At 40.8% G+C, this 23417-nt stretch overlaps 1 protein-coding gene across 1 annotated transcript; it reads left to right on the top strand.

Annotated features, from left to right (window-relative positions):
• The first annotated feature begins 534 nt into the window (after positions 1-534).
• On the top strand, positions 535-1942 carry LOC104231556 (uncharacterized). Its single transcript, XM_009784569.1, has 2 exons — positions 535-1510; positions 1626-1942. The coding sequence occupies exons 1-2, from the start codon at positions 535-537 to the stop codon at positions 1940-1942; spliced, it is 1293 nt and encodes a 430-aa protein (XP_009782871.1).
• The last annotated feature ends 21475 nt before the right edge of the window (positions 1943-23417 follow it).

Raw genomic sequence — 23417 nt, 5'->3', positions numbered from 1 at the left:
CAACTCTTGCCGAATAACTTCACTGCTAATGATCATAACTGGCAAGGAGATGGGGATTCACGCAAGGCAAATAAATAGAAGGCAGCCAGGTTGATTGAGCTTGATGACTTCTCGGCCATGAGAGCTGAGATAGAAAAATTGGCAAACCAGATGAATAGAATGACAATGCAACAAACACAATAGATGCAATATGTACAACAGATGTCTCTTTGCTGCGAACTATGCGGTGACAACCATATGAGTGACATGTTCCCCATGAATTCAGAATCTATATACTATGTGGGATAACAGAGCAGGGGTCCAATGAGTCAGAATGCACAATATGGGAACACTTATAACCCAAATTAGAAGAATCATCCCTACTTCTCATGGGGTGGAAATCAGCCGAATCAGAATCATTATAGATCCCAAGGAAATTTCAATCAACCTCAGAAGCCACCTTAACAGGTAGAACAGAAAGGGAATGATTTGTTGAAGTAGTTGTTGCTTGACAATCAATAACTCAGGACCGATTTTAGAAATTTGGAGCACCAAATGGGACAGCTTGCCAGTGCTCAAAACACTAGACCAGTTGGAGCTATTCCAAGTGACACAGAAGCTAATCCTAAGGCATTCCTTAATGCCGTGTCGTTGAGGAATGGGAGACAATTAGAAGAAGTTCAGTCGAAAAAGAGCAAACAAGTAACTTTTGATGAGAGGCCAGCCACTATTGAATCAACATCAGAAAAATATAAGGAATCCAAGAAGCCAGCTGGAGAGGCGATGGCTGAGCAACCCCCACCAGTGGTTGCAAGGCCACCACCTCCGTTCCCTCAAAGATTGCAGAAAGTAAAAGATGACGCCGCATATAAAAAGTTTCTTGATATTTTAAAGCAGGTACAAATTAATATTCCATTGGTTGACATCTTACAAGAAGTGCCCAAATATGCAAAGTACATCAAGGAAATAGTTGCAAATAAAAGGAGGCTGACCGAGTTCGAAACCGTGGCACTCACTGAGGAGTGTAGCTCAAGAATTCAAAGCAAGCTACCTCAGAAATTGAAGGACCCAGGTAGTTTCACTATCCAAATCTCGATTGGTAAACATGCAGTTGGGCAAGCCTTATGTGATCTTGGAGCGAGCATCAATTTGATGTCGCTATCGGTGTTCAAACAATTGGGGTTGGGTGAGCCACGCCCAACAATGGTAATCTTACAGCTGGCTGATCGCTCCCTTGCTCATCCTGAAGGAGTGATTGAAGATGTGCTGGTTCAAGTGGGGTATTTCATATTCCCTGCTGATTTCATTATCCTGGACTACGAGTCCGATCAGGAAGTCCCATTTATTTTGGGGTGTCCATTCTTAACCATGGGCCGAGCTATTATTGATGTTTGTGAAGGAAAGATGACGATGATAGTATGTGATCGAGTGGAGGTATTCAATGTTTGTAAAGCACTCAGGTTGCCAGCCCACTATGAAGAGTTATCCATGATCTTTGTGGTGGAGAGTGATACTATATCGTTAATACCCTGTATGAGCCTATAGATCCTGTTGAACGAGTGCTGATTGGGGATGAAGAAGATAGTGAAGATGAAATAATGGGAGAAATTGAGTAAGTACTGGATATGTCTTGTAGTTATGTCCAGGGGTTAAAGGATTTGAGGAGTTGGAAAGGCCTGTCACTCTGACCCCTCCTAAGACATCTATTGAAGAAGCTCCAAAGCTAGAACTGAAGTCGCTTATAGCGCATCTGTGCTATGATACTTTGGGGAACTCTGAGACATTGCTCGTGATTATTTTGTCCAGCTTGACCAACACTCAAGAAGAAAAATTGCTCAGAGTACTCCGCGAGTATAAAAAGGCTATAGGGTGGACTATTGCTGACATCAAGGGAATTAGTCCAATGGTTTGCATGCATAAAATCTTCTTGGAGGATGGGCACCACCCTAGTATGGAGCAGTAGAGGAGGTTAAATCCCATTATGAAAGAGGTGGTGAAAAAGGAAGTAACAGTGTTGCTCGATGCAGGTATCATTTTTCCTATTTCTGACAGCAACTGGGTAAGCCCAGTTCAATGTGTACCAAAAAAAAGAGGAATGACTGTGATTGAGAATGAGAAGAATGAGCTAATTCCTACTCGCACTATGACAGGGTGGAGAGTCTGCATTGATTATAGACAGCTCAACAAAGTAACTCGCAAGGACCACTTACCACTTCCATTCATTAACCAAATGCTAGACAGGTTAGCCGGGCATGAATATTATTGCTTTCTTGATAGTTATTCGGGATACAATCAGATTGTCATATGCCCAGAGGATCAGGAAAAGAACACTTTTACTTGTCCTTATGGGACTTTTGCCTTCAAACAAATGTCGTTTGGTCTTTGTAATGCACCAGCCACTTTCTAGAGATGAGTGATGTCTATTTTCACTGACATGGTGGAAAAATTTATGGAAGTGTTTATGGATGATTTTTCAGTTTTTGGGTGTTCTTATGATGATTGCTTGAGGAATTTATACAAGGTGTTGGCCCGTTGTGAAGAAACAAATCTAGTACTGAATCGGGAAAAGTGCCATTTTATGTACAAGAAGGCGTCGTGTTGGGTCACAGAGTATCTAGGAGCGGCATTGAAGTTGATAAGGCGAAGGTAGAAGCAGTTGAAAAATTACCTCCACCTATTTAAGGGAAGGGTGCCCGGAGTTTCTTGGAACACGCGGGTTTCTATCGACGCTTTATTAAAGATTTTTCTAAAATTGCTACTTCTTTGTGCAGGTTGCTTGAAAAAGATGCAACTTTCAACTTTGATGACGCCTTCCTCAAGGAATTTGAAAAACTCAAAAAGAAGTTGGTGTCTGCTCCCATTATTGTGGCACCCGATTGGTCCTTACTATTTGAACTTATGTGTGATGTAAGTGACCACACTATTGGGGTAGTGCTAGGCCAGATGAAGGACAAGGTGTTTTATTCCATCTACTATACGAGTAAGACTCTTGATGATGCACAACTGAATTACACCACCGTTGAGAAGGAGTTGTTAGCTGTTGTGTGGGCCTTTGTAAAATTTCGGTCATACTTGGTGGGAATGAAGGTCATAGTCCATATCGATCATGCAACAATTAGGTATCTGTTTACAAAAAAAGGAATCTAAGGCTAGATTGATGCATTGGGTTTTGTTGCTGCAAGAATTTGATGTAGAAATACGAGATCGAATGGGGACAGAGAACCAAGTATCTGACCATCTATCAAGGCTGGAAAATCACGATCACATGGAGGGGGGTGGCCAAATTAAAGAAGTATTTCCTGAAGAGCAACGTTTTTCTATCACCCAAGACCCTCCCCCATGGTACGCAGACTATGTGAATTATCTTGTGAGTAGGGTTCTTCCTCCTAAAATCCAATCTGAAGCTAAAAAGGGGTTTTTACATGATGTAAACTTTTACTATTGGGATGAGCCATATTTGTACAAGCAATATGCTGATCAGTTGATGAGGAGATGCATTCTAGAAAATGAGGTGGAATTGGTATTGTACGACTGTCACACTTCACCTTATGGGTCCCATCAAGGAGGTGATAGAACAGCTGCAAAGGTACTACAATTTGGTCTCTTTTGGCCATCTCTATTCAAGGATGCCCATACATTTGTTAAGAAGTGTGACCAATGTCAGAGAACAGGAACAATCACAAGGAGGCATGAGATGCCTTTGAATAACATCCTGGAGGTTGAGATTTTTGATGTGTGGGGGATAGATTTTATGGGACCATTCCCATCATCCAGAGGAAATAAATACATGTTGCTAGCAGTTGACTACGTGTTGAAATGGGTAGAGGCAATTGCCTTGCCAATAAATGATGCCATGGTGGTAGCTATGTTTGTGAAAAAGAATATATTTTTCCATATGCCTTAATTAGTGATGAGGGGACTCATTTCTTCAATCGGTTATTGAATAATCTTCTAGCTAAATATGGAGTCCGCCATAGAGTTGCTACAACATATCATCCTCAAACAAGTGAGCAAGATGAGGTGTCGAACAGAGAAATAAAGCAAATCTTAGAAAAGACGGTGAGTGTGAATAGAAAGGATTGGGCTGTGAAGTTAGATGATGCCTTGTGGGTGTATAGAACAGCATACAAAATGCCAATTGGGGTGTCGCCTTATAAGCTTGGTTATGGGAAGACATATCACTTGCCTTTTGAACTTGAACACAAAGCATATTGGGCCATTAAGAAGTTGAACATGGACCTTGACACCATGGGGTGAGAAAAGACTCTTGCAGTTGAATGAATTAGATGAGTTCAGGCTGCACTCTTATGAAAATGCTAAGCTATATAAAGAGAAGACTAAAAGATGGCATGACAAGCGTATCAAGCCACGTCACATTGAGCCAGGCCAATGGGTATTATTGTTCAATTCTAGGCTAAAGTTATTTCCTGGGATGTTAAAATCGAGATGGTCAGGCCCTTTTGAGTTGGTGAGAGTCACTCCTTATGGTGCAATTGAGCTGCAAGCTTTAAATGGTGAAAGAATTTTTTTGGTGAACGGACATAGAGTTAAGCACTATTGGGGAGGAATAATTGATCGTGAGAAGACCCAAGTTGTACTCGCTGATGAGTAAGCGAGGCCATGCGTCATGCCGCGACGTTAAATCAGGCGCTTGTTGGGAGGCAACCCATTTTTACTATTTTATTTTATTTTTATTTTTATTTTCTTATTATTGTTGTAGTATTTGTTTTTGTTTTGTTGAATTATAAACATATGAGGCAAAATCAATGGAAGAGTCCAAAAGTGAGTTAGATGTTGAGAACTAAGTGTGAGGTGCCCACATGAAGGACTATGCCTGGGGGAAGCATGAGTACTCGTGAGCCACTATTGCTTCGGCCTTTTAGGGAGTTTCTTGTCCACCCTTGTTATTGTTTGCTTTATTTGTGCATTGAGGATACTGCACTCTTTTGAGTGTGGGATGGTAGAATTCTCTAGATGATTAGTAAGATGTAGAATTGTATAGTATTTTAGTAGCTCGAAAATAAATCGAAAAAATAGAAAATTGGACTTTTCCCGATGATGGATCTCCTAGACAGTTTTCTTGAGGGATTTAAGTCTAAAGAAAAAGGACAAAAAGATTTTCTTTGTAGGTAGTGTAGCAATTCTCCCTTGGTTTTTCTTTGTGCCGTTGTTCTTTTCCAAGGATTTTGTTTGAACCGGGTATAATTAGTTTTTTTTAGAAATAGGAAATCTTGTGCCATGTTTTGAATTGAAGCAATCTCTTTTAACCTTGTCATGCCTGGAGAATAGTGAATACTTTAGTTGTGATGCTTAGGCTTAGTTTTTGACTCTTGTATAAGTACCTTAAATTGTATGATCTTAACGTTGCTTAACTTCTTTGACTAGAGTGTCTTGATGAGCCCAATCTTGAGTGAGTTATTGTTGATACCCAATTTTTCCTATGTATTTTTTATACCCAAAATACCTTCGAAATAGCATATGTATGCATATAAGCGCATGCCTGGAAATTTTGGTATTTTTTCCTTAATTTTTAAGATTCTTAAAATCAATTTACTGCTTATTTCAACAATACAAAATCCAAAATTATTTCCAAATTATCATTTTTTAGTGAATACTGTATTTCCCTCTCGTATTTACAACAAAATATAATTAATATAATTTTTTGCACATTTTTTACAAATTTATTCGGAATTTCTAAAGCTAATTGCACGAAATTGCAATTATAGCCTATTTTGCAATTAACTATGTTTTATAACTATAAAATTATTTCTGATATTTTTAGATTAATATTTATCTGTTATTAATTAGTTCTATATTTTCAATTTGCTTTTCAGATCATTTTAGCTATTTTTATAAAATAAAATGGAGAAATTGGCTATTCAAATGCTAGCCAGATTTCATTACAAATATAGCCCCAATTGCACCCGATTTTGACCACATTTTTAACCCAAACCAATTTCAATTGAGACCCGACCCACATCCCATTTGGATACCCGGTCCAACTTTGTTTTGATATGAGCTGTTGATCAAACGAGATCAACGACCCAGATTAATTTGCCTAAAATAAATCAAACGACCCCCCTTCCCTTTACCCTCATTTGTAAAGAGATCGGTCTCTTTCTAAAACTTTTCACCTCCCCCTTCTCTCTAGAACCTTCTGGTTCACCTTCTCCGACGGCTTTCATCGCCTCTCCGGCCAACTCCAGCCTCGCCTCTTTCGACCACCAGCCTCCGTGAAACCTTATCTCACCGATTCCCTTCATCTTTGGAACTCCAGGAGTCTCCATCATGCAAGATGGTCATTGAAGCCTCGCCTGGGTCCGTTTTCGGCCTTTCTCCGGTGGGTTTTTGTCCGATGATGCTTTAAATATCGTTGTTAGCGAGTTTCACGGCCAGGTTTCTCATCTCACTGATTTTATTGCAAACCCTAATTTTTGCCTAAATCTCTTAATCTATGTCTTTTTAAACGATTTTTTGGTTTAATCTTGGTGTTCTACACTACTTGTCACTCGATATCTTCGATTAGCTCAAGTTTTAAAATGTTCTTATTCCCTTTTTTAAATCACTATGCTTCTGTTTCTTTTGGGTATTATGTGATTACTCCTATGTTATTTGCTTGAAACCTTTTTGTTTCTGAGTTCCATGTCTTAGATCTTTTCTAGGGTTCCGACTTTCTACTGTTTTATGTGATTTCTTACCTAGGGTTCTTAATTCTGAGATTATTGTGTATAAATACGTTTGAATATTCCTCTTTACTGAATATGCTGTTAATTCCGAGCATCTCTTTGAATCCCTGATTTGCATGTGTTTGCCTTAAAGGTTCTTACACTAATTTTTCAAAATATTTCCTTACTTGTGAGTCGCCTTCTATATTTGATATTGATTCCCTCTAATTTTGGTCTTGTCCGTAATTGTTTGATTGATTTTTCAGAGTTAACTTATATTTTTGCCATATTTGTGCACTTTAACATATTTTTTAAGTATTTAGAATATATTTTCCTTTTTTTAAGCATCGTGTTCCTAGCCTTTATTGCGTACAACATGCTTACTGCTCTTGTTATGGTATAATCAGTCATCTGACTGATTCTTTCCTTACCGGATAGTCTATACCCCTATTCGAATCATGAGTCCCTGATTTAATTGAATCAGGACCTATGATTGATTCAATTTGGTACTGTTTCTATAATTATACATTGTTCTCTACTATTTTCAAAAGCTATAAGTACTTCTCTTCCTTTCTCACTCAACACACACAGACACGAATAAAACTCCTCATTCTGAACTCTCTCTTTTACACACAAAACATATTGCTCTCTATTGTTTATACACAACTTCTCTTGTTTTTCTATTTGAATGTTGATTACTCAATCGGCTGAAGGCCAAGATTGAGTAATCCTGGTTACTTTTACCACTCTGCTGGCCTCTACTAAGCTGCTTACTTTGGTCTTCCTGCTGCTCACTTCTCTACACACTGCTGCCCTTCTCTCTGCATACTCTCTGCACACTATTGCTCACTTCCTTTCACCTTATTGTCCACTATTGCTCTGTGTTGCATTATCTTCAACTGGTATGTCTTCTGTTTAAGTTACAGCCTCAAAACAATATGCTTCTACTAGTGTTGCACTTTTTTTTGTTTCTTGTTTGCTTCTACCTATGGTTCTGTTGTTCTTACTTCAACTAGCATGTATCTGTGTTAATTAGTATGCCTAGCTTGACTTGGCATGTTCACTACCCCCTTTTCTATCTCAATGTATGTTTTTTCCTTACTCCTGTACATTACTAGTATATGTTCAGGGCCCTCTTGGCTATTCAATAGCCCTAAAACCTCTTCCTGAGGTCGACTTTAATTGGTGTCTGGTGCTGTAAGAACCAGACTCCTAGTTTGAAACATGCTTGTTTGCTATAAAAGAACTTCTCTTTAATGTGATATGCATGTGTAACTGGTTTTCTTTTTTGAGAGCTATTTGTTCCCTTTCCCTTGCCCTTGTTTGTGTTCCCTGAATATTGTATGACTCTTTTTTTTCAAAACTGGTCATCTTTAATTGACTTTTTCACTCTTCTGTTACTGTCTTCTCAAATTGTTCTTCATGTAAAACCTTTTCCAACTGTTTTCAACTTAATTCCTTCAAATTCCATCACAATCACACTACTCTTAGAAGTTTAGGGTCTGCCACCTTAGTGTAAGCATTGCTTTGGGTGCCTTGAGCACCCGCTGAACTTTGATGCACAAGGTTGGCAATTTCCACACTTGCACTTGCTCAATATTGATTTGCTTGGGTGCCTGGTATTGGCCAGGGGACCCAATGGGCCCTTAGGGAACTTTGCCGCACCCAGACCCTTGGTAAAGGCTGTGAAACTCGAAAGAAGTGAGGTTGGAGATTTGGGCCTGGCTGAAGGCTCCCTATAGAATAACTTCTTTCTTTTTACTTTTCAATACTGTAATTTGATTACTTGGTCTGTAACAACTTGTAAAGAAACTCGGGAATACTATTAGTAAAGGGTGTGGGAGGGGTTTATGTTGCCTGCATAAATCAAAGGGTAGAGATCATGCCTATAGGTCTTTTGTGCTTTAAATTTCACTAGAAATCCTGCCTATAGGTTTCTAACATTCATGTAATCAATTGCATATAGAAACCATGCCTATAGGAAATGCATATGCGTTAGGCAAACTATAGGGTAATTAAACATTCATCTATTTACCAACTCTTTAACAGGCCTTAAAATCAAGTATAGATACCATGCCTACAGGGTTTCGTCTCAAACCTGTCTGATGCGTTCAAGCACTAACAATCCGTTAACTGGTCCTTAATGTCTTGATGTAATGCTTTCAATAAAACTCTTGTAAACCAGTATGCTTTTTAAACTCTTCAAATCTGCATCTTTTCCTGAACAGTTCTTTTAAACATTCTACCTAAACGTTTTACTCAGTCCCTGAAATTGTCTTTTAAAAGAGTCCTGTAACTCACTCTTTTCTTAAAGATATTCTTGCCTTTGAAACTTTTTCACAACTCTTCTGCGTTCCCGTTTCTTACTCAAACAATCCGCTGATTTCAAATTCATTTATAAACTTACTGCAGTCTTTATTTTCTTTTAAACTCTTCTGCATTAAGACCTCAATAACTAACAATCAGATCCGAGGGGCTTGATGCATACTTTTTAGCCAACTTTATGTGTTAAACCGATTCGTCCGCCTCTTAATTTCTTAACTTTAAAGACCAAATCAGTACGTTCAAGTCATGCTAAACTAGTTGTTATGTGATTCAAAAGGGGTTATGTGAAGCCTTTGTATGTTTGTTTATTCCCCATTACTTGCTACTTGTTTTGATTGACGCCCTAGTCCTTTTATCCTTTTGAAACTCCATATATGCCTCTATCCCTTTTCTCCTCCCCTTTTAGGATTAGAAGTCCTAATACCTTGGGACTGATAGGTCGGGATGGGTATTAGCATGCAATAAGTAAACGAGACTAATCACATTTAATACCTTGACGGGGTGGGAAGGGTAGAATATGGATATGATGACCGGTGCGCTAATATCACGTGCGACCCCTCTTTCGAGGAGTGATTGCTGGATATTGCATTGATGTGATCCATATTATCAATAAACCTAGGACCCCCTTTCCCTTTACTTGTTAACGTTTTTTTAAGTTTTCTTTTAAGACTAATTTTCTAAACACTCTATTTCTTCAACTCTTAAGCTTGTTTGCTAAGCTATGTGAATCCCTTTACTTGTTCTCTTACTTGTCTTCTTAAAGTCACAATTGCAACATGGCCGGGAACCACACTAGTGGATCTTGAGGGGTGCCTAACACCTTCCCCTCGGGATAATTTCTAGCCCTTACCCTAATCTCTGGTCTCTTCATCTCAAACCCTTCTTAAAGTGTCCTAATGCACTATAATCATTAGGTGGCGACTCTTCAACCTCCAAACCAATTTTCGAAAGGGAATAGAGCTGTCCTCCCAATGTCGTATACCCGATTTTTGACCCCACGGTTAGAGGAAAAGGGGGCGTCGACAGCATGGCGACTCTGCTGGGGATTTTCTTTAGGCTTTTACCATTGCATGTTGCTTGTGACTTTACTATCTCATTAATTTCTTTATTTACTGTCTTTTATTCTTTCACTACGAAATTGACTTGGCTCTTCATGTCTTTTCTTTCCTTTAGCTGCTTTCCTTTACTGCTTTATTTCAATACTGTTGTAATTACTGCAATTATTGTAATCATTTATCTTATGAACGTGAAAATACATGTCAATTTGTTTCATTCTTGTAAACTACATCTTCAACATCATATTCCACTCGTGCCAAATAAACACCATAGCAACGCTTATAATGAGTGGTTGCGCTCTTCCAATATTATCACCCTTTAAATTCGGCAAAGGCGTATTTTCAGTAAAATCAGTCGATCAGCGGTGCAGTCAACGGTTCCGTGCCTTTCCTTCTTGAGTTGTCCGCTCAAGGGTACCTGTCTAATACCCCAATAGAGTCCTTACTTTGTTTAACTGTGCATGCATCATGGTCAAACATAGCCGAGTCAGTCATGTTGTCCACATAATGACTCATTAAGATAGCCTTGTCCAAAGTTCATCGGGTTTCCCTGAAACCCAAACGGACACCTACATGTTCTCTGCATTTATTTGGAGAACTAAATGCTTTTTATGCTGATTATTGGTATTAAATAGTCGAGTCCGGTAGGGGTGAGGTCTTAACCCTTTTGTTTTACAGAAAATGAATGACAAAGTTCCTGACTTCGGTATGGTAAACATACCTTCACTCTTGCAGTCTTGGTGGAGAAACCTCCCATCGAGCAACCAAATCAACGAATGGAAAGAGAGAGTCACCAAGGCTAGTGAGAAGCTAGAATACCTGGAGTACAACTTGCTGGAATTGGAAGGGAAAGTGAGGAAAAGAGTCATCGACTGTCAAAATGCTGAGGAAGGCAAAGGAGAACGTCTGGCGATAGCATTTTTACTGGAAAATCTGCGCGAGCTGGAGGACTTGATCAAAGAGAACATTCAACCTGAAGAAGGTCCTTCCGGGACCAAGTAGTTAGGAGTCTTTCTTTTCGCTTTTAATGTAATAAGGCCAATGACCATTAGTAACATTTTACTTTCCACTATTTTAGTGTCGTTTTGGGATTCGTCTTATTTTTTATCAATAAAATGAGGCACTTAGCATTGTAAGTTCTCCAAGCTAATTTGTCGCTAGGCCTACCTCAGGCACAACGAGGCACCCAAATTAGGACGTGATTTATATTCTTGCACAATGTGTTTAAATATTGCAACAATTTTCTTCTCATAACCCGCACTAACTTGTTACCTTTTTTGTTTTTCTTTATTTTTATTCCCCTCCCCAAAGGTTAGTTCGTGCATTCTGGCACCATCAACATACTCAACAAGATCCAAGGGTCCTCCACCTCCTCCTCCTCCACGTCTTACTAGAAACAGGAACAAAGGCAAAATGGGAGATACCAGTGCTAGAAAGGAAATCGAGGAAACCTCTCAGAACGCTTCAATCACTAAGGAAACTGTGGCTCATCTTGAGCAAACTTTGCTGAGATTTCGAGAAGAATTGAAACAAGTTCGAAACCTGGCAAGTCTGTCAATCACTCTTGTCGCTGCTGATGCTAACAACCAGAACCATACTACACCACCACCAGTACAACCCGCTCATACCCAAGCCTGCAACACCTGAAACAACACTCCACTGCTTATTCCCGAACCCCAAAACACCACAAACGACCAGAACGCTCCCATCTTTGTGGACACTATACCCCACTATGCCCAGCCCATCTTAGATGCATCCGAAACAGATAGCAAGGACTCCCTCATTCGGAACTTAGCGGCTGAACTCAAGAAGTTGACCAGCCGAATTCAGGGTGTCGAAGGTATCAATGGTGTCGAAGGGTTGAATTATGAAGATCTCTGTGTTCAGCCAGATGTCGAACTCCCAGAGGGGTACAAACCACCCAAGTTCAAAATGTTCGATGGCATGGGAGATCCCAGAGGCCATTTGAGGACATATTGTGATAAGCTGGTCGGAGTCGGAAGGAATGAGAAAATCCGAATGAAACTCTTCATAAGAAGCCTGAAGGGGGATGCTTTATCCTGGTACATCAGTCAGGACCCCAAGAAATGGATGAGATGGGTAGGTATGGCATCGGATTTCATGGATAGGTTCCGATTCAATACAGAGAATGCACCGGATGTATTCTACATCCAGAATCTGAAGAAGAAGCCTACCGAGACATTCCGCGAGTATGCTACCCATTGGAGATCAGAGGCTGCTAAGGTCAGGCCGGCCTTAGAAGAGGAACAGATGAACAGATTCTTCGTCCGAGCTCATGACCCATAATATTATGAGAGGTTGATGCTGATCAAGGGCCGAAAATTCTCCGATATCATCAAGATGGGAGAAAGAATTGAAGAAGGCATTAAGAATGGTATGGTTACTAATCTTGAAGCATTGTAGGCCACCAACAAGGCTTTACAGTCTGGTGGCACGTCCAAGAAGAAGGATGTCAATGTCGTGATGGTCGTACAGGGAGCCAAATCGCCACTAAAATACCACACCTACCCGTCGCCTCCACCTACACCCGCACCCTCTTACCAAAATCCACCACCCGTTTACCAATCATCTCCACCTCCCGCATATCAATCTACTTTACCTAGATACTCTCAACCTACACCTGTTTACCAAACCTATAATGCCCAACCCTCTCACTACTAATCACCTCCCACTCGCCAAAATTTCTCTAGACCCAGACCAAATTTTGACCGTAGACCTCCCAGACAATATACAGCCATCGCTGAGCCAATTGACCAGCTGTATGAGAAACTTAAAACTGCTGGTTACATCTCCCCTATCCCTACCATAACTCCAGAAAATCCTTCCCAGTGGATCAACCCTAATAAGACCTGTGCGTACCATTCCGGCATGAAAGGTCACACCATTGACGAATGTCGCTCGTTGAAGGACAAGATTCAAACTCTAATCGACAATAAGGTTATCATAGCAAATGAGCCTGCTCCTAATGTCCGCAACAACCTTCTGCCTGATCACAGAGGTGGGGACATTCATATGATCGAGATCGAAGATGACTGGGACCCCAAGGGATCGATAGGATTGATTGTTGAGGATGATGATATGGATTGCAGTGTTATTTTTGAGGAGGAAGGGGAGGAAGGCCCTTCTATACAAGTTGTGAACCGAGGAGAGTGCCTCAACAATTGGTCAATCAGAACCACCAGGGCCCGGAAAGCTTCGGGGTAGCAAGGCTAAACAAAAGCACCATGCATCACATTTTACTTTTTACTAGCTGATTTTATTTCTGCATTGTCTTTAATTCTGAAAAGAGCTCTAATACTCAAAACAATTATGAATCTAATCGAAGCATTTCAGTTTATTATATATCTCGCTCTTATTATTTTCCTATCATTCACTTTATTTTACACAACATTACTATTACTTGCCTTGATGATGAACCAATGATTGTGACTTGCAACGAGACAACGCAACAAACGGATACGGACTCCGAAGAGGATGATATACCAGAAGAGGTCGTTAGAGGAGTTGAGAATTTTAAAAATAGGCCTAAGTCTAATTTGGATGAAACTGAGGTCGTTAATCTGGAAGATGCAGAGAATGTCAAAGAAACGCGCATCAGTGTTCACTTGTCACCATCAAAAAAGAAAGAGTACACGGAGTTCCTAAAGGAATATGAAGACATATTCGCCTGGTCATATGATGATATGACTGGTCTCAGCACATCCATTGTAGCTCACAAATTGCCAACAGATCCAACATGCCCGCCGGTAAAGCAGAAGCTCAGGAAATTCAAACCCGACATGAGTTTGAAAATCAAAGAAGAGGTTACCAAGCAAGTCAAAGCCAAGGTTCTCAAGGTAGTAGAGTATCCGACATGGTTAGACAACATCGTGCCAGTGCCAAAAAAGGATGGGAAAGTTAGAGTTTGTGTTGACTACCGGGATCTTAATCGGGCCAGCCCCAAAGACGACTTCCCCTTGCCTAACATACACATTCTTATCGACAACTGCGCCAAGCATGAGTTGCAGTCTTTTGTTGATTGTTTCGCTGGGTATCATCAGATATGGAAGGATGAGGAAGATGCAGAGAAAACGGATTTCATCATGCCGTGGGGAATGTACTGTTACAAAATGATGCCATTCGGTTTGAAGAACACTGGTGCCACCTACATGAGAGCCATGACTACCATCGTTCATGACATGATACACAAGGAGATCGAGGTATATGTGGATGATGTCATCATCAAATCCAAGAAAGCCAGGGATCACATGGCAGATCTAAGAAAGTTCTTCAACAGACTGAGGAGGTACAATCTGAAACTGAATCCTGCCAAGTGTGCATTCGGGGTTCCTGCTGGGAAATTATTGGGTTTCATCGTGAGTCGTCGAGGAATAGAATTGGATCCATCAAAGGTCAAAGCTATCCAAGAATTGCCGCCGCAAAAGAACAAGAAGGACGTGATGAGTTTCCTGGGAAGACTCAACTATATCAGCCGGTTAATAGCTCAATCTACGGTCATTTGTGAACCTATCTTCAAAATGTTGAAGAAGGAAGCTGCTACCAAATAGACTGATGACTGTCAGAAAGCTTTTGACAGAATTAAGGAATACCTATCAACGTCGCCGGTCTTGGTTCCACCTGATCCAGGAAGACCCCTATTGCTTTACCTTGCGGTATCGGATAGAGCATTCGGTTGTGTTTTAGAACAACATGATGAAACAAGGAGAAAGGAGCAAGCCATCTACTATATCAGTAAGAAGTTCACATCGTACGAGGCCCGGTATTCTCTTTTAGAACACACTTGTTGTGCTCTGACTTGGGTCGCGCAGAAGTTGAGGCATTAATTATGTGCTTACACTACTTATCTCATATCCAGAATGGACCCTCTGAAGTATATCTTCCAGAAGCCCATACCCACTGGCAAGCTCGCCAAGTGGCAGATCCTGCTAAGTGAATTCGACATTGTTTACGTAACCTAGAAAGCAATCAAAGGGCAACCTTGGAGGACCATCTCGCCAAGAATCCCATAGACGGAGAATACGAGCCCCTAAAAACGTATTTTCCCGATGAAGAGGTATCTTTCATAGGAGAAAATCTTGCAGAATCCTATGATGGTTGGAGGTTGTTTTTCGACGGAGCTGCAAATTTCAAAGGAGTTAGCATAGGAGCAGTCCTGGTATCAGAAACCGGTCAGCATTACCCGGTATCCGCCAAGCTCAGGTTCCCATGCACCAACAACATGGTCGAATATGAAGCCTGCATTCTAGGGATTAAACTGGCCATTGATATGAACATTCAGGAGTTACTAGTAATCGGAGACTCGGACCTACTCATACATCAGGTTCGAGAAGAATGGGCAACCAAGAATCCCAAGATACTCCCTTATCTGCATCACATACAGGAATTGAGAAAGAGGTTCAGAAAGACGGAATTCCAGCATGTTCCCAGGGTACAGAATGAGTTCGCCGATGCACTTGCCACTTTGTCATCTATGATTCAGCATCCAGATACAAATTTCATTGACCCCATCCAGGTCAATATTCATGACCAACCAGCTTATTGTGCTCATGTTGAGGAAGAAGCCGACGGGAAACCATGGTTCCACGACATCAAAGAGTATTTGACCATAGGAGAATATCCAGAGCTTGCCAATGCTACCCAAAAATGCACGCTTCAGAGACTATCCAATAATTTCTTTCACAGCGGAGGAATCCTGTACAGGAGGACTCCTGATTTGGGTTTACTAAGGTGTGTCGATGCAAGGGAAGCAACCAAGTTATTGGAGGAAGTACATTCAGGGACCTGCGGACCGCACATGAATGGTTTTGTTTTAGCAAAGAAGATACTCCAAGCAGGATATTTCTGGATGACTATGGAAACAGACTGCATCCAGTATGTCCGAAAGTACCATCGCTATCAGATACATGCAGATATGATAAAAATGCCTCCAAACGAGCTTAATGCAACAAGCTCACCATGGCCGTTCGCCGCTTGGGGAATGGATGTTATCGGTCCAATCGAGCCTACCACGTCAAACGGGCACAGGTTCATCTTGGTAGCAATTGATTATTTTATTAAATGGGTTGAAGCAGCATCATACAAAGCAGTTACCAAGAAGGTGGTAGCAGATTTCGTCCGTGACCGTATTGTTTGTCGGTTCGGAATTCCAGAGTCAATAATCACCGACAACGGTTCCAATCTTAACAACAACCTGATGAAAACAATGTGTGAGACTTTCAAGATCAGACACAAGAACTCTACGGCTTATAGACAGCAAATGAATGGAGCGGTAGAAGCGGCCAACAAAAACATCAAGAAGATACTAAGGAAGATGATCGAGAGGCACAAACAATGGCATGAGAAGTTGTCATTTGCCTTATTGGGTTATCGTACCATAGTCCGCACATCAACCGGGGCAACTCCCTACATGCTGGTTTATGGTACAGAGGCGGTCATTCCCGCTAAGGTAGAAATTCCATCATTAAGGATCATACAAGAAGCCGAGTTAGATGACGCAGAATGGGTAAAAGGTCGCTATGAGCAGTTAGCCCTCATAGATGGAAAGAGGATGAATGCAGTCTGTCATGGTCAGTTGTACCAAAACAGAATGTCCAGAGCCTTCAACAAGAGAGTTAAACCAAGGAAGTTTACACCAGGACAGTTGGTGTTGAAGAAGATATTTCCATATCAAGACGAAGCCAAAGGAAAATTCTCTCCCAATTGGTAGGGTCCATACATGGTTCCCCGAGTTCTAACCGGAGGAGCCCTTATTCTTGCAGAAATGGACGGAGAAGTCTGGCCGAAGCCGATCAACTCAGACGCAGTAAAGAGATACTATATTTGATCGTATGCTTTTATTTATGATGTAATTTGAACTACGCCTGACCTGATTCCCGTTTAAGAGGGGATACGTAGGCAGCCCTATGGGTTCGGTCACATTTTAATAAAAATTCCATTTTCCCCGCTATTGGAACTGGGGCAAAATTTTAAGGAGGATCCTCAAAATTCCGAAGTCAGTTTGTCGGCTTTCGCATCAACATCAACCCAGTAAACTGGGGCAGAATTTTGAGGAGGACCCTCAAAATTCTGGAATCGATCCGCTTTCAGTTATTTAGCACAGCCGTCAGCAGCGCCAGCCCAGTGAACTGGGGCAGAATTTTGAGGAGGACCCTCAAAATTTCGGAGCAAGCAAGGTTGCCGTGTCTTGAACCACGTTGCAGTTGTTGGTTCATCCAAAATAAAATCATTTTTTTTCAAAATATATATACTTACATTACATTCACTGAATCATGCATAAACATCATTTGCATCACCATCGTTTAGCAATGTTACCCCAATGATACGTAACGTCAGGAGCCAAGGGATACGAACTAACCTTCCCCCTCTACAGAACTCATGATTTTTCTTTGGATGCAGGAACTCAGATCGCAATGCAAAATGCATTCACTCTTCAAAGTCGAAACCCTCGAAACAATCACTCAACTCACAAAGGTCTACTATCTATACCCAACATTCCCCAGCAGTCATGATATCCCAACCGCCTATCAGCTAAGAAAATTACTACTATTTGCTCCTTTACATTCCTGCACTGCATAAGGCTACTTTCTGCCTTTCGAGACTAAGCTCTGTCTCCATCTGCATTTTGCATAAGGCTACTTTTCTGCCTTCCGAGGTTAAGCTCTACCTCCATCTGCATTTTGCATAAGGCTACTTTTCTGCCTTCCGAGGTTAAGCTCTACCTCCATCCCGCATAAGGCTACTTTCTGCCTTTCGAGACTAAGCTCTGTCTCCATCTGCATCTTGCATAAGGCTACTTTCTTCCTTCCGAGGTTAAGATCTACCTCCATATTGCATAAGGCTATCTATCTGCTTTTCAAAACTAAGCTCTGTCTCCATCTGCATTTTGCATAAGGCTACTCTCTGCCTTTCGAGGTTAAGCTCTACCTCTATATTGCATAAGGCTATCTTTCTGCCTTCTAAGACTAAGCTCTGTCTTCATCCACATTTTGCATAAGGCTACTCTCTGCCTTCCGAGGTTAAGCTCTACCTCCATATTGCATAAGGCTATCTATCTGCCTTTCGAGACTAAGCTTTGTCTCCATCTATATTTTTGCATAAGGCTATTCTCTACCTTTCGAGGTTAAGCTCTACCTCCATATTGCATAAGGCTATCTATCTGCCTTCCGAGACTAAGCTCTGTCTCCATCTATATTTTGCATAAGGCTATTCTCTGCCTTTCGAGGTTAAGCTCTACCTCCATATTGCATAAGGCTATCTATCTGCCTTCCGAGACTAAGCTCTGTCTCCATCCTGCATGGCTGAAATATCGCCACTTTATTTAAATTCTCGCTTCGGCTGAAATATCGCCACCTGCATTCAAATTTATGCCTTGGCTGAAAAATTGCCACTCTTTGCATTCATTCGGCTGAAAGATTGCCACCTTCTCATGGGCTGAAAGATCCCCAACTTATTCAAAGGCATCATAGTTCGGAGGCACCATTTGCATATCCCGAGAACACCATTTCATGGCCTGCGAATCTTTACTTTTATGCTCTTCATGGCCCAGGACATCATAGTCTGAGGACGTCATCTTGACCGTCCGAAGACAGCATTCATGGTCCAACGGGAATTTGCATCATGTTTAAATTACGCACAATATGTGCATCTGCTCATCTACAGGTACACCGGCTAGCGAACGGCCGTCTCAGCAGAACCGATCCCGCTTCGGTTTTCCTCAACCGATTTGAATCCAAACGCCTTTTCAAACTTAACCATTGTGTCCGTCTTTTCGAATCTCCATTGACACATTCCGTCAATGGTCCCGAACTACACATGACCTGATTCCTGTAAAACCAGGGATATGTAGGCAGCTCAGAAACCAGAGCACGGTCAAAATTCTTCTACAATCGCCGTTTTCGGTCAAAATTGGTCATCTTGTCTTTACCCAATAACTCTTTCATCCTCCTCGGGTAAAGAGGGGCAGCTGTTGATACCCAATTTTTTCTATGTATTTTTTACACCCAAAATACCTTTGAAATAGCATATGTATGCATATATAAGCATGCCTGGAAATTTTGAAATAACATATGTATCAACAGTACAAAATCCAAAATTATTTCCAAATTATCATTTTTTAGTGAATAATGTATTGCCCTCTCATATTTACAACAAAATATAATTAATATAATTTTTTGCACATTTTTTACAAATTTATTCGGAATTTCTAAAGCTAATTGCACGAAATTGCAATTATAGCCTATTTTGCAATTAGCTATGTTTTATAACTATAAAATTATTTCTGATATTTTTAGATTAATATTGTCACGACCCAAACTGAAGGGCCATGACTAGCACCCGACCACACTTGCCGAGCACCAACGTACATTTCATCTAACCTTCATTATTATCTTTTAAGGCTGACGAGATCAATATAAATGGTAGACCTAGATCATGGACAACCAGCAATAAAATATGACGGCATGAACATACATAGCAGGGGATGACCAGACAATCAAGAAACTACGTATAAGGTATGAGCTACCACGCTACTATGAAAGACTATACAACAAAAACTAGCCGACAAGGCATACCAAACTATACATGAGCCGACACCTGTCTATGAGCCTCTAAAAGAACATAAGTGTTGCAACATAGCCGGAACAGGGCCCCGACATACCCATAATGTCTATAACAAAAATTGCATACCAAGACCAAGGCAAGTCCGGAGAAGGGATCTCGCCAATCACCGCTGAACTGGACAGTCTACTGTGGTGGGGGAGCTGCACCTGCCTGTCTATCAGGACCTGCAGCACGACATGCAGCGTCCACAAATAAAAGGACGTCAGTACGAATAAAGTACTGAGTATGTAAGGCAAGGAACCATAAATACGATCAGTAATGTAAGCAAGGATAGAGAATATACAACCTGTAACATCTTAGTACCTCTGAGGGCTACTTACATGAAATGCATGATACATATGTATAAATACATAAACCTTTAAAGCATTCGCCTCTGTGGGCATCATCATCATCATATCGTACCCGACCATAATAGGCTCGGTAGAATCGTACCCGGCCACGTGGAGCTCGGTAAAACCCAACTGATCAGTGGTTGCACAATAGGTGTCGTACCCGGCCAACTATAGCGTGGCTCGGTAGAGTAAAATAGATACATATATATAATGCATGCTCGACTCATGGAATCACATTCTAAACCTTTCGGAGTGACGTAAGGTCGGTATCCTCTGTACACGTTATTAGGACTAACTCTTCACTATGAACCTTATAAGAATCAGGAAGTACCAACAACATTGATAACATAAGACTAAGAGAAGCAACATTAACATCAATCGTTCCATAAGAGGGAAAACAATGTAAGTACTGCTAGCTTCTAAGAGTAGAGTATCTTGGAAGATCGTTCATTACATTATGTACAATCGGAGTCGTGCAAAAGAAGGAAAGGGATAGCCTCACATACCTTGTATATACTGCCCCAATCTCAAGCTATGCAATTGTCAAAACTCCTTAGTCTACAATAAGAGAAACGATACTATCGTTATCATTTAAGCGTCATAACTATTATGTATCGACCACAACCTATTTTACGATGAAACGGACAGCACCTCCCCTATATATATGACCTCACACCATTCAAAACAGTCACCAAACAGCCCAAACAACATCAATAATAAACATATTGAGCCTCCCAAAATAGTCCACACACAGCCTAATCACTCCATACATACGACGACCACCGTAGTCGTGTCAAACAACCTGGAAATGTTACGAATAACTATCAGCCCATAACCCTACATATATATGGTGTTTCTCCACACCCTTCCTCCTCCAAAACTCCACAAGATAGTAGTAAAATATGCAGCCCAACAACAACGCAAAACAGTCCACAAAACAATAACATTACTACCAAGCCTTTCGATATATATCTCACAAGTTCTAGCTTCAATGGCTTAGCCGCAACTTGGATAATCTTAAATACATATAGAGTAAGAGGTTCCTTACCTTTATACAGAAAGAACAACTCCAATTTGACCTTAAATTTCCATGAAATATCCCTCCAATGCTGCCACAACAACAAAAAAACGAAACTAGCGATCAATTAGTGTTTTTCGGCACTAGAATCACTTTAGAAGGCTTGAAATCACCTAGGATTGATATTAAGAACATTAGGGAGTATTTACAGAACATAAACCCTTTAAAACAACCTCCCACACGAGCTGGAACGACACAAAAATGAGCAACAACAAGAAGAACAAGAGACTTACTAGCGCCACGGAATTCCCGACACTTGATTTGTGTTGTTTGCCCTTTTTTGGGTCTTGAATCTTGAGAGAACCTTGAGAGGATGTTCCTAGGGTTCTAAGGTCTGAAAATAGTGAAAAGAAATGACTTAAAACGGGTTGGAGTCATCCTATATAGGTCCAAATATCTTAAACCGACTTAGTGGGCCCCATAGAGAGGTGCTTGGCGCAGTCTAGCGAAAACGCGAATATCTCTCTACTCCGAGATCGTATCGATGAACAGTTTTATGCGTTGGAAACTATACTCCTAGATATTTAATTTGGTTGGTATATCACCCCGTAATTCCTTGTAAATTATGAGAAAAGATTAGAAACATTTGACCCAATGTTTAAGTAAAATTATGAACCTAAGTTGCGACAACTTTTGTCGACTTTTGTTTCATAACTCGTTTGACTTCAAGACTTATGATACGGATATTATATGATTAAAATACCTTAATAAATGACCTCTTGAGTGTATTAAGCACCGCTAGATTACCTGAAAATACGAGTTACAACATCCTTGATTCGTTTAACTTCTAATACTGGTTAATCACCCTTATACACTCTTGTATCACTTAAGACCAATAGGATTGACTTCTTATCATCTCAAAGATAATTCCTTCTTGGATTTATGTTAACTAATATATGGCATGAACTAACACATGTGGATATGGGTTGTAACACCCTCCCCCCTTAGGAACATTCGTCCTCGAATGTAAGGGTTTATGGGGATTTTAAATCATCGTGGATTCCAATGGAAATTTCCGATCAATTTTCCCCTATAAAATGGTCACTAGCAAAACTTGCAAGTAATTAAGCCCAACATATGGCTTCACAAGGCTACACAAAGCATTATGCGTATTTACATTATCTACATATCACCATTTTGTATTAAGGAGGAGTATTCTCAAATTATTGCTTACCTCATAGAGCCGTTTCACCTTCCAATGTATCCTGTCTTCCACCAGCATCCTTGTTATCTTCATTCTGGAATAAGTAAGGGTATTTAGACTTCATCTCCTCTTCTGCTTCCCATGTCATTTCTTCCATATTTTTGTTCCTCCACAATACTTTGACGGAAGCTACATCTTTTGTTCTCAGCTTGCGGACTTGCCGATCTAATATCGCCACTGGCACTTCTTCATATGATAGGTCCTCTGTAACTTGTACATCTTTGATAGGGACGACTCGAGAAGGGTCTCCAATACATTTTCTCAACATAGATACATGGAATACCGGGTGGACAAATTCCAATTCGGATGGCAATTCTAACTCATAAGCAACCTGTCCAATCCGTCGAAGAATTTTATACGGCCCGATATACCTTGGACTCAGCTTACCTTTCTTCCCAAAACGCATAATACCCTTCATTGGTGAGATCCTCAGGAAAACCCAATCACCAACCTCAAACTCTAGATCACGACGTCGGACATCAGAATAAGATTTTTGCCTGCTTTGTGCCGTCCTCAATCGCTCCTGTATCACTTTCACCTTCTCAATAGCTTGGTGAATCAAATCTGGCCCATATAATTCTGTTTCACCGACTTCGAACCATCCAACTGGTGATCTACATCTCCTCCCGTATAGTGCCTCGTATGGGGCCATTTTAATACTGGAATGGTAGCTATTGTTATAGGCGAATTCTATGAGTGGAAGATGATCATCCCAATTCCCCTTAAAATCTAGAACACATGCTCGTAGCATATCTTCCAGTGTCTGAATGGTACGTTCAGCCTGTCCGTCAGTCTGCGGATGAAATGCAGTGCTGAGATTTACCTGTGTGCCTAAACCCTTCTGGAAAGACCTCCAAAAGTTAGCCGTAAATTGAGCTCCTCGGTCTGATATAATAGATATGGGCACACCATGAAGCCTAACAATCTCCTTGATATACAACTTTGCATAATCTTCAGCCGTGTAAGTTGTCTTCACTGGAAGAAAATGGGCACATTTTGTAAGTCGATCAATTATCACCCAGATGGAGTCAAACTTATGATAAGAGCGAGGTAATCCAATAATGAAGTCCATATTAATCACCTCCCACTTCCAGGTCGGAATCTCTATATTTTGAAGCAATCCACCGGGTTTCTGATGTT

Source organism: Nicotiana sylvestris, chromosome 2 (genome assembly GCF_000393655.2).
Source record: "Nicotiana sylvestris chromosome 2, ASM39365v2, whole genome shotgun sequence".
NCBI classification, from domain to species: Eukaryota; Viridiplantae; Streptophyta; class Magnoliopsida; order Solanales; family Solanaceae; genus Nicotiana; species Nicotiana sylvestris.
Note: the sequence above shows the minus strand (reverse complement) of the source record. Positions and strands in the feature narration are given on the sequence as shown.

Coding starts and splice junctions, on each gene's coding strand:
- LOC104231556 (XM_009784569.1), top strand. CDS start 535: ATGGGACAGCTTGCCAGTGCTCAAAACACTAGACCAGTTGGAGCTATT. Junction 1,511..1,625: donor TACTATATCGTTAATACCCT/GTATGAGCCTAT, acceptor AGTTATGTCCAG/GGGTTAAAGGATTTGAGGAG.